Here is a 15,140-nt window from a genome sequence, read left to right as displayed (position 1 = left end):
CACTTTTCGACCCGAGCTGGATGCAAGCGGAGACAGAGAACGGCTCCCTCACGGAGCACGCTCCAGGACCCATTATTCCTGAGCAATCCTACACCGGTTCAGAACGGGGCAGGAACAGGGGGTCAAAGAATGAAACAACGACAATGTTTGTGTGGCGCGTGAAGGCTTGCACGGCCGAGGAGGAACACGTTGGTCCGCTCTCTTCGTTATGTAAGCGGGGCGAACAAAAGAATCGATTTTAAAAAGCAAACAGATCTGCACGCTGCAACAATTGTCCTGTCGTGGCGGCTTGGCCTCCGAATAAAGGAGCCAAAATAAAAACACCGCTCCCTCCTTTTCCGGGACGGCTGTCACGCACGGTACCCGTCGAGCAGGAACCGAGGTCGGCCCAAGGGATTCGCACAAGAAAGCGAGCGGCTCAAGGGGGATCCAAGCTAATCCGGCTCTTTCCCTCGCCCCAGCCCGGTTCCGGCTACCGTTCCCGCCAGCACGGCGAACAGGGTATACCTGGCCTGTTTCCACGGGGGCGTAATCGACACCACCTGGAAGCCGCACGGCCGCAGCCACATCCCCCCGGCCGAGTCGTGCGCCGAAGCATGCAGGAACTCGAACCCTTCCGCTCGGGCTGGCGGTGAATACAGAACGCTGAATCACTCAGTGGCGGGAGAGAAAGGGAACACTTAATTCGCTCCCAGGCCTGACTTTAGGGGAAAAAAAAACAGAGCAGCGAAATGACGTTCTGGTATCTCGGACCCGATGTTCTTGGCAGGGAAAGGGGACGTCTGCCTTGTAAAAATAAGCACGGAACGGTAGCTGTTTTCTCCATCCAGGTGAAAACAGGTAACCGGGTGTCTCTCACAGCTCAATCCAACACTCCGTAGCAAATGTGAAAAGCAAAAGAACAGGACAACTTCTGCTCTCAGACAACATGCCACACCACCCACTTACTGTATTTAAAGCGAAAATTAAACAGAGCCTTACGATAAATTAGGTGATGAAAGTCTTATAGCGCAGTTCATGGTCTCATTCATTCACGCAGCGGCAAAAATTAGCCGCACAGATTTAAAGTTATTTTTGGCAAAATGTTTTGCAGAATGTATTTACGGCCCAGCGTCTCTCCCGTCAGATCCAAGTGAAACACTCCGGCGTTCCTGAGCCGCTACTCTGCTGCAATGTTTGTCTTCACCTGGCGAAGAAACGTTGGCGGCCGTACATCTCGTCAGAGTCTTATCACGCCTCCCCCTCTCTCCCTGTTTGCACTGAAAACAGAGGAGAGCACCTAAAAGAGAGAGGCCTCTCCCGGAGTCTCCGAACGAACGCCCTCTCGCCTTTCACCCGGCCGGACCACACACCGTAGCCACCGCTGCCTCTCCCCAAACCGCCGTGTGGGAGAGACAGGAAGCCTGCGCCGTCCCCGGGGGCTTCAGCCAACGGGAAGAGCCACATCAATCACGCGGTGGCAGGTGGTGCGGAGAGCGATCGCTGAATCGGCTGCACTGCAGGTCACCCGTTCCAGACTTTCTGATGGTTACAATTACTTTTTTTAATAAACCATAAGCTGTGATGGCTGTTGGCTTGGGTACTGATGGTTAAATTGCAGGAATGTAAAGGAAAAATGTCTTTTTCTGAGAAAATGATAAATACCTTTAATGTCTGTGTACAGGCATACAGATCTGATTTGAGCATGAGCTTATTTTTATAACTTCTAAAAGTCAAGTGCAGTACAGATTAACAAGGTTAATATCCAATCTGCATCACTTTCTAATGTATCTTCAGTTCCTAAATCAAATGATCTGTTACAGCCCCAACCATCTTAATCACTTCAATGGAGATACACATTACTGGATATATGAGGACTGTTCACCATACTGTACATTAAATAAGATATTACAAAACCACTGCTGGAATGAGACCCTATAGTCCTAATTCAAAGGCAAACCCAAATGCTGCTTTCTATGGAGGAATTCAAAACATTTCCAGAACATTCTGCAGCCGCGCCGGGCTTCACCGCGACAGGCCACTTCCCTGAATGCGGAATGAGGCAATATTTTGGATGAAAGGGCCGGGCGGCGGGGTAAGCCGGCCCTTCCGCGGATGTCAGGGGGCGACCTTCCTGTGCCCCTCCGTGGCACGCCACAGAAAGGGGGAAACCCGGGCTCTGTGGGCCCAGCCTTGCACCTCCTCGCCTCACGCCAAAATCGCTATGTTAATGGAGATTATATAATGGTAGCTGGCGGGGAGAAACCTCGGAGCTCTCTGGCTGCTGCTCCTTTCCCCCTAATTGAACCCATTCTCATGGGGGGGGGGGGGGGGGGGGTTGACAGCTTGGCCGCTCTGAAAATTTCAATTTCGGACGGTTTACAGCAGTTTCGCCGACGACATCTGGTAGCTCTTTCTGGGACGCTAGGCGATCGCTCCCATCCTCTCCATCACTGCCATGGGCTCTGATGTAGATCCCCCAAATCACCAGCAACTAATGGAACAAACTCATTATACAATCTCTCTCTTTTTTACGTCCAACTCCTGGCATATGCTCGATCCTCTCCCGAGTCACACCTAAGGTCAGGAGTGGGGAAAAAAAAACAGGCGCGCACATCAATGCGGGAATTTTCTTAATGACCTCGCGTATAGACGCAGCTGCAGGCCAGCCCCCGTGAATGGAAGACATCTGTAGGATTTTGGATTTTTTCAGTGGAGGCTCCTGCGGATCAGAGGGCCACAAAGGGAGTGTGACTGGGGCTGGAAGGAGCCGCAACACTGTGCCGACGCTTTATGAACGCACCTGGCCGGGCCGGACCCAACCTCCCCGCTCAGAGCCAAGCCTCGCTGCTTGGAAGAACCGGGATCACCGAGCGTGTGAAATCGGACCGGGCCGTGACTCACGCGGCCAGGAGGTCCGGCGGGGAAAAGCATTTTACCCGCGTCCCCGCTGCAGGAGTTTTCTTGAGGGCCTAAGTCATGCGGATGACTAACGCGGGTTTAGATAAGATTTCTCCCTCGGCTCTGCGCGGGACAGCGCTGTTTATCCGGTGACTCCGAGTGCCTGCGCACTCTCAGCACCGCTTCTCACCGTGGTCCTTGTTTTTCCCAGGTCCCCTCAAATAGAAGCCGTTCCCGAGGCAAAACCGCACGATATCCGGACGAAATTGGATCATGACAAACACATCTGAGTCCCTCAGGTGCCGACAGCACTCACCGGCGCTATGGCTGATAAACGGAGGCACATGCGCTAACCGTGCCGGAGGTTTAACGAGGTGCAGACAGCACCGAGCACAACTCCTTCTACAGACGGCACAAAGAGAGACAGCGGTATATTCGGCGTGGGACCCTCTCGGCGGTAGCCTTTATCTCGGCCTTGGACAGAGAAGCGTAACTCTACCCCACAGGGCACAGGCCTGGCGTGGACATTTTCAGCATGGATCAGAGGATGCCTCTCCTCTGTGATTGGCACAATGCATGTGTATAAGCAGCAAACCCAAACACAAGGGGGTTTGTGGGTAATTTGTCCAGGCTGTGAAAACGGGACAGGCGACAATGCGAGTTGGGAAGGGGGGTTGACATTCCTGCTAATGTTCCATATTTAACCACCTTTTAGAAGGGGGACCGTGGGACCTCCACAACTGCCTGCCTTTTGGCCCCCTGCTAATTCCTCGAAAGGGCAGGGACCCCCTGTGGTGCAGACAAAAATAACCCTTTTCATGACTGAGTGACAGTATTCAAGGGCAAGGTGAAGGTGAGAGAAATGATACTGTAACAGACATCATGTCATCATGTATTTCGTACTATAGGTAAACCAAAAAATATGCTTCCAAACACACTTCAGGCACTGTGAGCTTACATGTGGTCTGTGCTTTATGCTTTCTAACATCCCATATAAACTCTTTCCCACTCAGGTCCTTTCAGGAAAGGCTTCATCTTCAAGGCTACTCTCTGCAGCAGTGTAGCACGGTGGTAAGGACTCGTAACCGAAAGGTCGCTGGTTCGATTCCCCGCTGGGGCACTGCTGCTGTACCCTTGGGCAAAGTACTTAACCCAGAATTGCCTCAGTAAATATCTAGCTGTATAAAAGTTTACAGCTTTTTTTTACATGTTATTCAATGTAAGTCGCTCTGGATAAGAGTGTCTGCTACATGCCAGTAATGTAATGTAATGTTTCAGCCCTCATTTCCCCCAAATCATGTGATTTTGTATTAGAAACTCACACTATCCCAGGCTCAGATTATTTCCATTACCAGTGTTCCCCCTCAGGTTAAATGGACAAAACAGCTCAGGTAGGCTGCCTTTAGTAACCTCTGATCTTCTGACAGGTAAGCATCTCGACCTTTGACCCGAGCTCCCAACAAGCAGATTCTTGCAAGGGCTGAATCCAGATGTTATTTTTGTATATTTACCAGAGAGAGACTGAAACCGCAAAACATTCCTGTGGCAGAACAAAAGATTGCACTACATGACCACATGCTGTACGATCCCAACCCGCACAGACACAGATTAGTACATCAACACCTCCCCTCCGGTCCAGCACGCATGTGAAGAATGACCTAACGCCAGTAACGGTCCAGTTTGTACGCACTGCATCCTACGCACCCGAAGGCCAACACTGTCGCATTAGCAGTTGTTATGGAGGAAAAACAGACTCGGTGTTGATTGAGCTAAACCTGGTACTCCAGACGATACCTAAATATTGAATGTCAGCCTTCGCTGATTAAACAGTTCCTCCGAAGGATGCCTCAAGGTTTTTGGGTTTTGGACACACAACATGGGAAAGGTCCAACTTAAACAAACCGTGAGGTAACAGAAACCCCTTTGTGTTTAGAGTTATGTGTTCCGTGCCCGTCTGCGGCGGTTCGTGCCTGGCGTATGAGACGCAACGAGTTGTCCAGCAAAATTTTGCCTCCCGCGTACTGAAAAAAACGCGATCGCGTCGCATGCGTTGCGCAGAGCCCCGGTTCCCCTCCCTGGAGCCGGCACAGGTGTGGCCGCAGCCGATTTTTTCGGCGTGACAGCGTGTTTAGGGAAAAGCCGGCCTTCGAGGGCTGCGTGACTCAGCGATTGTGTCACGGCGAGGCGGTCGACCAAGAGCTCGACTCTCTCTAAACAAAAACCAAAAAACACGCCGGTTTACATCAGTGCACCGGGGCGGACAGACAGACTGCAGTATACAGTTTCTCACAATCATCACAAGCTTTTGTTGTGGAGACAAATAAACACGGGCTTATTGCTCCAAGATGGATGGCTGGAGAAGACGGCACTTGAAAGAACGCACAAAACATCTGGCTGATGGTGACCCCCCCCCCCCCCCCCAATCCCCAGAACTTATTGCTATTGGCTGTGCAGAAACCATGCAGTAAGGTGAGGACGACCAAACCACTGGGGAAGAGAAGGCAGCGTCCTTCCAGGCACAGACCTAAGGAAGACGGCCACACTGAAGCAATTCATTGACCTTTTAACACTTACGTAAGGAACTGAATTTTTTCATTCTTACGAAAGGAAGACAGTTAAAAAGAAAAAAAAAAAAAAAAAAAACATCTTGCATCAAAGCCGCTCCCCAAAATGCATTTTACTGGGACTCAGGGCTTGATGGTGAACAGACACTTGAAACGTGTCCATGATTTTGGCCCAGCCGTCTGCAGACGCCCACTGAGGAAAACAATTTGAGAGGGGACGTCTGCCAGCCGTTTAACGCAAGGCAACTGACAAAATACAAGTGCGGGACGACTCGGGACTGGCCAGGGGCCCCTGGGCCACCTGTCGGCAGGGCCAGCAGCCAGTGGCAGCTGAGGCCGGGGGCTCCGGTGGCGCCTCAGCAGAAAGCTGTGAGAAGCTGTTGCTCTCAGGACAGCGTGGCCACCGACTCACACACATCCTTAAGGTCACGACAGCGGGAAAATGTCAACGATAAGCAATGCAGCTTACGGTGAGAACACGCTGTATGAGGTATGTCATAACGCTAACAGGTACTAATGGGGCCCTGATAGACTGAGATTTCTCTGTATCTCAAAGGTAAATGCAAAAGTGCTTTCCAAGCAGCATGCATATGAAAACTGGCACAACCAGAGGAATCAGCTGAAGCCTGCCAGCATCCTCTCATCTAATCTCTGACCAAACTCAGAGAACGCATTCAGCTGGACTTCCCAAGCATTCACAACCAGCCTTGAACAGATGATCCACTCGCTTGGTACTTCAAACTGAAACTTCCCCTCTGTGGCATTTTTCTAATACTTGTTTGACTGCTCCAGGGAACTTATTCAAAACTGTGTGCTAAGTCCCTGCAAACATAAGCTTACAATAAAAAAAAGCTGGCTGGAGAAGTGATAATGAAGTAACGCATGAGGCACACTGATGTTCTGGAGAGCGACCAATCAGCTTCCGATTCCGAGGCTGCGCGATCCTGGGGGGCGGGGAACCTGTACTGCCTGCGTCTTGTGGAGCAGCCGGGGACCAGACACCCCCAAAGTACCGAGAGCCCCGTTTTCAGCAAAGGAACTCTTCCCGAACCAGTCTCTGACAAAAAATGAAAAATGACATTGGGCTCAACGCCCTATCATTTGAGGCGGTTTTGTACCATTCTGGTCGAGAAGAGTGTTTTGTCAAAAAAAAAAAAAAAAAAAAAAAAAAAAAAACCCAATGCAGCAAAATATACGAGGCCCTCATGAGGAAAACGTGGTCTAGACAGTGCACGGTTAGTTACCAGAAGGGTGCACAGTTACCGCTATGGGGCCAACCGCCTCCTCTCCATCACTCATGGTCAAGTAGGGCTGACTAGAACGGGCTTTCATTCAGAGGTGTGTGTGGCGAGACCACTGCCCTGGTTGCCGGTTCAATTCCCCATGGGGGCACTGCTGCTGTACCCTTGGGTAAGGTACTTAACCCACAGTTACCTCAGTAAATATCCAGCTGTATGAATGGACAACATTGTGTAAAAATTAAAAAAAAAAACTGTAATTGACGTAAGTCGCTCTGGATAAGAGTGTCTGCTAAATGCCAGTAATGTAATGTAATTAGGAGGGACACGACTGGGAAATGGCATTTGGGAGGAACAGCGCCACACCTCCTACGCTCGGTCTCCACTCCTGACATTCCACACACTGCGGCTTGCTGGGTCTGAGAGGACAGGACAGGAACCACGCTGCTTTCGGTTGTTTTAGCCAGAGCCGTGTGGTTTTTCGTGATGTACAAAAAAGGTGTGCAAAGAAAACACCAGGGAGATCCTCTGGCAACGGGCTCCCCTGCGTTCGTCAGATCTCTCTCCATAACAAACTCCCTCTACGCACGGACTCTTTATTTTTCTCCCCCTGCGTGAGTTATTATTACTGTTATTTGCTCATCTCCTTTTGTGTAAAACTGTTGGAGTCTGCCGCTTGGACGCCATCTGTTTTTTTCAGCTTCTACTGTACACGGAATGAGCAGCCCAGGGGACCAATGAAGACGAGGAGAGAGGCTCTCTCAGTGATGTCATATGCACGCTGTCCACTCAGGTGTGACTAACACAGCCCGCTCACGGCCAATCCCCTTTCTTCCAGCGGCGGCAAAAAATTCGAACGTCACCTGATTGTTAAAACATACATTTCCACTCCCCGCGTTACATAATTGAGTGTCGGCTCAATTCACTCTTTTATTGAGATTCAGATGCAGAGTGGTTTGTTATTATGAACACATTTTACTGGAAGTATTTCACAACGCCACAGGAGATGACAGATTTGGTTTCAGAACTGAACAGGTTTCCCAAGAATACCACTGTCTTCACTGACCAGGCTTGCACAGCAATGAAAGACACTTATTAAACAACACACCTACTGGTACATCCAAGTAAGCTGGCTGAGGACAAACTAACTTCCAGAAAGTATCAGCGAGTTCAGGGTGACGGCAGTTACTGAAAAATGCTAATGTCACTGACAAGGTGGCCTGTCCTGTGGACGTTTCACTCCTTAAAATAGCACAAGGTTAAATATAACCCCCCTTTTCTCATTTCCAGGTCTAATCCTGCAGGGTTAAGTATGCGGCCGTAAAGTGGGACCTCTGAGGTTTTTTTTGGGGGGGGGGGGGGCGGTTGCCCCTCCCTGCCCCCCACCCCCCTCCCCTCCAGCCACAGGGGAAAACAATCTGCCCCATCAAACTCTTTCAACACCTGACGAGAGGACAGAGGCTGGGTGGAGCCAGGCAAAAGAGAGGGAGGCAGAAAGGGAGAGAGAGAGGGAGGGAGTGAAAGAGAGAGAGAGAGAGAGAGGGGGGAAGAGGGAGGGCCCGACACCCAGGGGGTGGGGGGTAGGCACATGTGAGCGCAGAGGGGGAGGGCACACATGTAAAGATATTTAAGATGCTACCCCAGGACAGGTCTCCAGTGCAGAGAGCAAGCAGAGACTGAACTCAGAGCTGGGTTAAAGGGAGAGAGAGAGAGAGAGAGAGACTGGCCGAAAAGTTGCACAGCCACGGCACAAGGCTCCCACACTGAACTCCACCGCGGGGACGACTCCACTCCTGTAAGTCATTTACTCAGCCCGCTCACTGTTCAGACTCTTCCAGTGCGCAGAGGAAGGCAGACCGCCGGAGCACCAGCTTCTTCTGCCCCACACCAGCCGCACCGCCGACGAGCCCAGCCAAAAGCCGAGCCTACAGCTTCCCGTTAGGTCAGGTCTCCCAGAGCCCCCGAGCGAGAGAATGATGAAGAGAGCTCTTCTGAGGGCGGCGACGCTGGGCGTCACGCTGCTGCTGCTGCTGCTGCTGGAGGGGGCCGGGGCGCAGCTCCTGAGGGACCCCAGGAAGAGGATGGCGGCGGCGGCGGCCGCGCCCAAGGCCCCCGGGAAGGGCCAGTGCTGTGACGAGGTGCGCTCCCTCAAGGTGCAGGTGGCCAACCTGACCAGCCTGCTGGAGGAGCTGACCCGGCGCCAGGAGAACGTGGTGCGGCAGATGATGGAGCTGGACCACCAGACCCGGCAGCAGGAGGCCCGCGTCACCGAGGCCGAGTCCAAGTACTCCGAGATCAATAACCGCGTGGGTATCATGCAACTGCAGGCGGCCCAGGCCGTCACACAGACCTCCGCAGGTAAGAGCCCCCACACCCCACACCCCACACCCCCCGCCACCTTTCCACTCCTCCTCTGTCTCACTGACTCCAGGGATCAGACTACCATTAGACACTGTTTAATGCTCTCTGTTAGAGAGAGCAATGCTTTTCACTACCACATTCCTGAGTCAAGAAGCCTGTGTGAAAACAGCCTAACGTAACTCTAAATCTAAGAACCTAAATGAATCTCTGGATTCAAAGGGACAAAAACCAGGAGGAAACATTTAACTGTGACAACAAATGAAGAACAAACCAAAGCAGATTTTTAAAAAGACGGGAATAGAGAGATAAAACAGAATGAGCAGGGTGCATGCAGCTCTGAGGCTGGTATTTCAGCAGTGAGGGGTTTAACTCGGAGCTGGGGTGGGCGGCGGTCGCGCGGTGTGAAACATGGCGGGGGTCACGGCGGCGGTGTCGGCGGTCACTGTGGGTGACTGTGAGTGTGCGCGGGAGGGCATGACCTTAGTGACCCGGCGCCTGCTCTTGCCTGCCGAGCAGATGGTCCCACCGCGAGAAACGCGATCCGTGATCTACCGTTGGAAACTCTGAGAGCACCCCGATGCCAAACCCCCCAGGAAGTTTATCCTGTGTGATTTATGCCCTACCACCACTGCTCCCCTCTCTCTCTCTACCACATGTGTAATCTGGCTCACTGACTCGCCCTCTGAAAGACTACCAGGAAGCAGACCTTGTTCGGTTGTTTTAACAGATGACCACTGAATGAGGTTCAACCGCCAGCGCGCTAGTCTCAAGTATTCTGTTATTTTAGACCGCTTTACACTGCTCAAATATTAGACCTGTTATGTTGGCTTGACTGGATTGGTTATGGAACCAATCATAACGAGGCTTCAACTTCCCGCATAGTGACGAGCTGAGCTTGTGTGTGGACGTGAATCAACAGGGCAGCTGGTGGGAAGTTCAAAACGAGCTTCTTGAATCACACTTATGTGGAATGTCAAATGCTCCCTTAAAAATAACCATGCTCCGCGGTAAAAGAAAGAGGGGGGGGTGGGGGTGGGGGAGACACTCAAGACACATCTGCATTTGAGCAGTGGCACGAAGCTGTTTCTCCTTTAACCGAAAACACATTACAAATTAGAGACTGAATCTAAAGACTGCAGAAGTCCATTTAAATCATTATCTGCTGGAGCGAGGCCTAATCTCTCTGGCGCGGCTCCGTAAAAAAATTTGGAGAATCCCAAATCGACGCACGCTCTCATCCGCAGGATGCTATAAACATATTTTTAGACTCAAAAACAATAATTAGCCCGGTGTTATCCAGGTCTTGGGGCAGCAGACAGCTGCTGCCCATTGGTAATAATGAAGATTACAGTGTGCAGGGCTGTTTGGCAGCCTCACGGCAGCCATGCCAGAAGCCTTCATTTGTACCCATAATTCCCTGTTTGCATGTGCCGGGTAATAAAGTGCTGGCGCTATCAAAGCCAATCATTACCATCAAAGCACTTTAGATTCCACTGGACTACTAATCATTTCCCTGCAAAGGCAGATATTTAACACAGAATGCCATCCGCAGCCATGAAATGAGAGGCAGCACCATTTTAATGCTCAATCAGTCAGCCGTCTGGGGTTTAAGGGCTTTAGCGTTCGATTTTTATGTTGCTGGCGCAGTGAACTCAGTGTAATTTTCAAAATACTCAATAAAGCCTTCCTGCCTGCTTAAGGTAGCCAGTGAGCCCCCTGCTGGCGTCGCACTGTTAAGGGCAGGCAGAAACAGCAGCTGGAGAGAATGGTTCCTCTGGAAACTCGGGCCATAAAGAGATCTGGGGGGGCGCTCTTGTTCTGTTGTACAATAGTTTCTACTGTACAAAAGGATTTCAACCATGTATAATTTCTGTGTCTCCCCAACCGATTTATTGGTTCTGCTCAAACGTGCCCTGGATACCGCTTAAATTATATTTGCCTGTAAGCTGTAAAAAAGTCAACCGTCTAACCATCTGCTTTCATTTTTGTTTTTGCAACCATAAAAATCTGTTTCTACAATGTAACAAAAGGGGAAAAAATTACTTTTGTTTTCCAGATGCCATCTATGACTGTGCATCACTGTACAGCAGGAACTACAAGATCTCTGGAGAGTACAAGCTGCCTGCAGATGAGTTCCTGGGTACTCCAGAACTGGAGGTGAGTCACCACCCGGAAGGGCTCACAGGGTTCTGAATTACAGGAGGAAGCCCTTGTCCGTACTGCGAGAGAGCTGTGATTGGCTCGTCCGGTGACTGACCCCGCCCATTCCTCCCGCAGGTGTTTTGTGACATGGAGAGCAACGGCGGCGGGTGGACGGTCATCCAGAGGCGCAAGGTGGGCCTGACCTCCTTCGACCGCGACTGGAAGCAATACAAGAAGGGCTTCGGCACCATCCGCGGGGACTTCTGGCTGGGCAACGACAACATCTTCCGTCTGACCAGGCAGCCCACTGTGCTGAGGATTGAGCTGGAGGTACGGGGTGGGGGGCTGGGGGGGGGGGGGGGGGGGCCGTGGGAAACAGCGGCAGGGCAGTGGTCCATGCGAGATCCCAGACGCGGAGAGCGCCGCCAGATAGATAACACTGAGACAGACACCAAACCCCCCCTCTCTCCCGCCCTGCGGGCTTAGCAAGGTGTCTGACTGCAGGGACAGAGGGAATGTTTTCAGCCCAGTATCCAGAGAAGTTTCCAGAACCCCTGGCTGTGGGACAGGGAGTAATAAGATGGGGGGGGGCAGGGGGTGTTAAGGGAGTTGGTAGAGGTCTGTGCAGAGCCTCAAAAAGAGGGCTTTTATGAGCCAGACCCTCAGAAGTCAGACGGCCTCCGCTCCGTTCCCCTGGTGTACTGATCGTAATCTCGCCGCCTCGGTGTGACATCATGGCTGAAGTCGCTGGGCCGGCACACTGATCTCGCTGGCGATCACTCAGGCTGAAAGAGCGCACTGAGCCGAGCTTTAAAGCCACGTCTGTTTCTGTGCATTTGACTGCAGGACTGGGAGGGTGAGATCCGCTACGCCGAGTACCAGCACTTCACCCTGAGCAACGAGCTCAACAGCTACAAGCTCTTCATCGCCAACTACAGCGGCACCGCTGGCCAGGACTCCATGCGCTACCACAACAACACCAACTTCAGCACCAAGAACAAGGACAACGACAAGTGCGTGGACGACTGTGCCAAGCTGCGCAAAGGTACATCCGAACCGAGAGCGACAGCAATTACAAGGGCTCAGTGATTTCAGTTTCACATCAAATCCAATCCATTCCAGTCCAGTTCCATCCAACTCAATTCAATCCCACTCAAGTTGGGCCGCACAGAATCGAGTTCAGTTCAGTTCAGTTCAACAGGAGCTTTACTGGCCTGGCAACAAACTGTACTACCAAAGCATTTTAGCTGAACAGACAAAACGTATTTTTCTTCAGCAGTATTGTTGAACATTAAGACCTCATGTAAAAACAGATTACTCCCCCATCTGCACCGAGTAGACGTCCTTTGTTCCGCAAATCCGTGCCAACAACCAGACTACTCCGCAGTTTCTCGTAAAACTGCTTCAAAGTTCACCCCGTATTATAGCGTGAAAGCGCTCCTGAGATTGTAAACTCTGCGTACCTCTGAAGCTGTTTGACCACATGTCTGTGTGTACGGCAGTCAGTGTCCTCGATGACTCACCCGGCCTCTCTTTTTATGCAGGTGGCTACTGGTACAACTGCTGCACCGACTCCAACCTGAACGGCGTGTACTACCGCTACGGAGAGCACACCAAGAACACCGACGGCATCACCTGGTACGGCTGGCACGGGCCCAACTACTCCCTCAAGAGGGTGGAGATGAAGATCCGGCCCCAGAACTTTCAACCCTAAAAGACTCAACACCCAAAACGGGAGGGGGACCAAACACCCCCAGCCCCTGGCCCAGCCGACCAATTTAAATCAACCCAAACAACCTGAACCGCATGTGGCTTCTCCATAACTGGGAACATTTTGATAGTTTTATTTTATTATTATTATTTTTTTTTTTTGATGGAATATTTCTTTGGAACAAAATTGTGCTGTATTTTATGTCTTGATTGTAAATTGTAGTTGAATTTTAAGTATTTATCATTTTTTGAGATATTTTCTTTAAGCTTCTCAGAAAAAAAAAAAATGCTGTTGGAAACCACCTTTACCACTGTTTGATGAAAGTTAGTTTTTATCAGAAGAATGCTTCTTCTGTGTGTTGAGAGTGAGTCTGGAATGGAAGAGTAACCTTTCATTGAAATGTTAAAACCTTTTAGGTCACCAACAGTGCATTTCATGTTTTTTTTTAATGTCTGCTTCACTGTGATAGATTGTACTATAAAATAGCCATAATTATTTAACAGTTGCAAATACAAACACAAACAACCCGCTATAACTGTGCTGAAAGTCGCATCAAGTGTAAAAATCCTGTAACAATCCAAAGCCATAAGCTCAAGCAAGCAAGCTACTAACCACAGCTTTACGTACTATTAAAAAGGGAACAACCACAAGTGGTACTTTATGTGAAGTGAGAGGAAGTGGATGTTTTTGGACTTTATTTAAGCTTTTACTGTGGGGGGAAAAAAAAAAACACTATGTTCAGATTTGATATTTGTTTTGTCCTTATTGGTCCTGTGTGATTTGTAAAATGTGTACAGCTCTATGTGGTACTATTCTGTTCAAATAAATAAAACTTTGTATTTTTAAAAAAAAAAAAAACAAGTAATTTTTTTTTCCCTGAAAATAAAACCAGTCCTCTGAGTAAAGCGCATATGATAGCCTGTCCCTGCGCTCAGAAGTCTCATGTTGATGATGTCAGTGGGCACTGACTGCTGCAGGCCTGTGGTTTGGGAGTTTGGAGCCTCGGTCTGAGGCCACACACCTCTGCCTAACAATGCCATGCCTCTGCATTCTGGCCCGTGACCTCTCACATACAGGTCACACACACGCACACCCAGTTGTGACCCCCCCCACCCATTGCCTATTATGGATGGGGACGCAAAGCCGAATTTCAATGTGAGATTCGCAGCCTCCCCCCATTCCCACGGCCGCTCGCCCCGAGCCTCAAAGAGGGGCGGGCGGAACAGCCGGACATCTGCCGGTGTCCGACACACCGCGTCGGTGCTGGAATGTCACAACCGGCGGCCACCGCTTTCACTCCACGGGAGCCTTTCCGCGCTGTCTCTTTGTCACCCTGCTGCGGAAAGCTCAGAATTCCTGAAACGCACTAATAACAGCTCCCACTGCCCCATTGGTGCGTTCCGCGGGGACTCTGAAAATCTCAGAATATCTAAAAGTTGCCAGAGTTGAGTAATAAAACCTCCAAAAGCTATGGCTCCTGGGAACGGTGAGAAGCGGAAAACACACCCCCAGACCAGACACATTAAAAATAAGTGGGATATCTGAAAAGGGAGAAGGCCGAGGGGTGCCTGGCCACAAACCTGTGAACGAGAAAACCAAACCCCGTGGACAGGAAAGAGAGAAAGGGCCATCAGAGGGACGGCGCTCTCCAAGTCCTCACCCACGTGAGAAGGGCCAGACAGGAATGGCCAGGAGGGCGAGATGGGCCTGCAGGGGGACGTCAGGAGACGCCCGCAATGTGGCAAATTCTGTGGGTGATTATGAACGTCTGGCCCACGGTGGCAACTGAGCGGACAGTCTGTGCAGGGTGGCCGCTTGCCATTCCATCCGTCCAGACACGTCCCCTCCTGAAGACTGAAGCTGGGGTGTCCCTCCAAGGTTCCCGCTAACACTGGCAACCCTCATCCTGGTACCACCTCCCACTGGATAGCTGGCCAACACGCTTCACTTCCCCAGATGCACTTCCTATGACGTCTGATCATGGATTTAATGAGTCTTTACAACATGCCTTGTAAAAACAAACCACTTTTGTTTTTGCTGCTAATTACATGTATAGGAAAATAAGAAATTAGCTAAGAGGTATGTTCTTTTGTGCTTTATAAAAATGCAGTAAGTTTCAAAACAAAATTAACCCGCGACCGAAGCAAATTCTCCAACCTCTTACTTGCCAGTTTCAGAGCCACCTGACCAGAAAACGACCTAGCTGTAATATTTTATGCCAATGTCTCATATTTGAAAGCAGTG

General features: G+C 50.6%; 2 protein-coding genes across 3 annotated transcripts in view; one reads left to right on the top strand and one right to left on the bottom strand.

Moving 5' to 3' along the window:
- Positions 1-15,140, bottom strand: part of mtor (mechanistic target of rapamycin kinase) — a 102,412-nt gene that overhangs the window by 48,286 nt on the left and 38,986 nt on the right. The gene's annotated exons all lie outside the window — the stretch shown is intronic.
- Positions 8,350-13,625, top strand: angptl7 (angiopoietin-like 7). The gene is made up of 5 exons (XM_036534477.1): positions 8,350-9,040; positions 11,100-11,200; positions 11,321-11,515; positions 12,032-12,230; positions 12,730-13,625. Exons 1-5 carry the CDS (start codon positions 8,656-8,658, stop codon positions 12,897-12,899), a joined length of 1,050 nt encoding a protein of 349 aa, XP_036390370.1. The 5' UTR covers positions 8,350-8,655; the 3' UTR covers positions 12,900-13,625.

Source organism: Megalops cyprinoides, chromosome 7, assembly GCF_013368585.1.
Source record: "Megalops cyprinoides isolate fMegCyp1 chromosome 7, fMegCyp1.pri, whole genome shotgun sequence".
Taxonomy (NCBI): Eukaryota; Metazoa; Chordata; class Actinopteri; order Elopiformes; family Megalopidae; genus Megalops; species Megalops cyprinoides.
Note: the sequence above shows the minus strand (reverse complement) of the source record. Positions and strands in the feature narration are given on the sequence as shown.

Coding starts and splice junctions, on each gene's coding strand:
- angptl7 (XM_036534477.1), top strand. CDS start 8,656: ATGATGAAGAGAGCTCTTCTGAGGGCGGCGACGCTGGGCGTCACGCTG. Junction 9,041..11,099: donor CGTCACACAGACCTCCGCAG/GTAAGAGCCCCC, acceptor TTTGTTTTCCAG/ATGCCATCTATGACTGTGCA. Junction 12,231..12,729: donor CTGTGCCAAGCTGCGCAAAG/GTACATCCGAAC, acceptor CTTTTTATGCAG/GTGGCTACTGGTACAACTGC.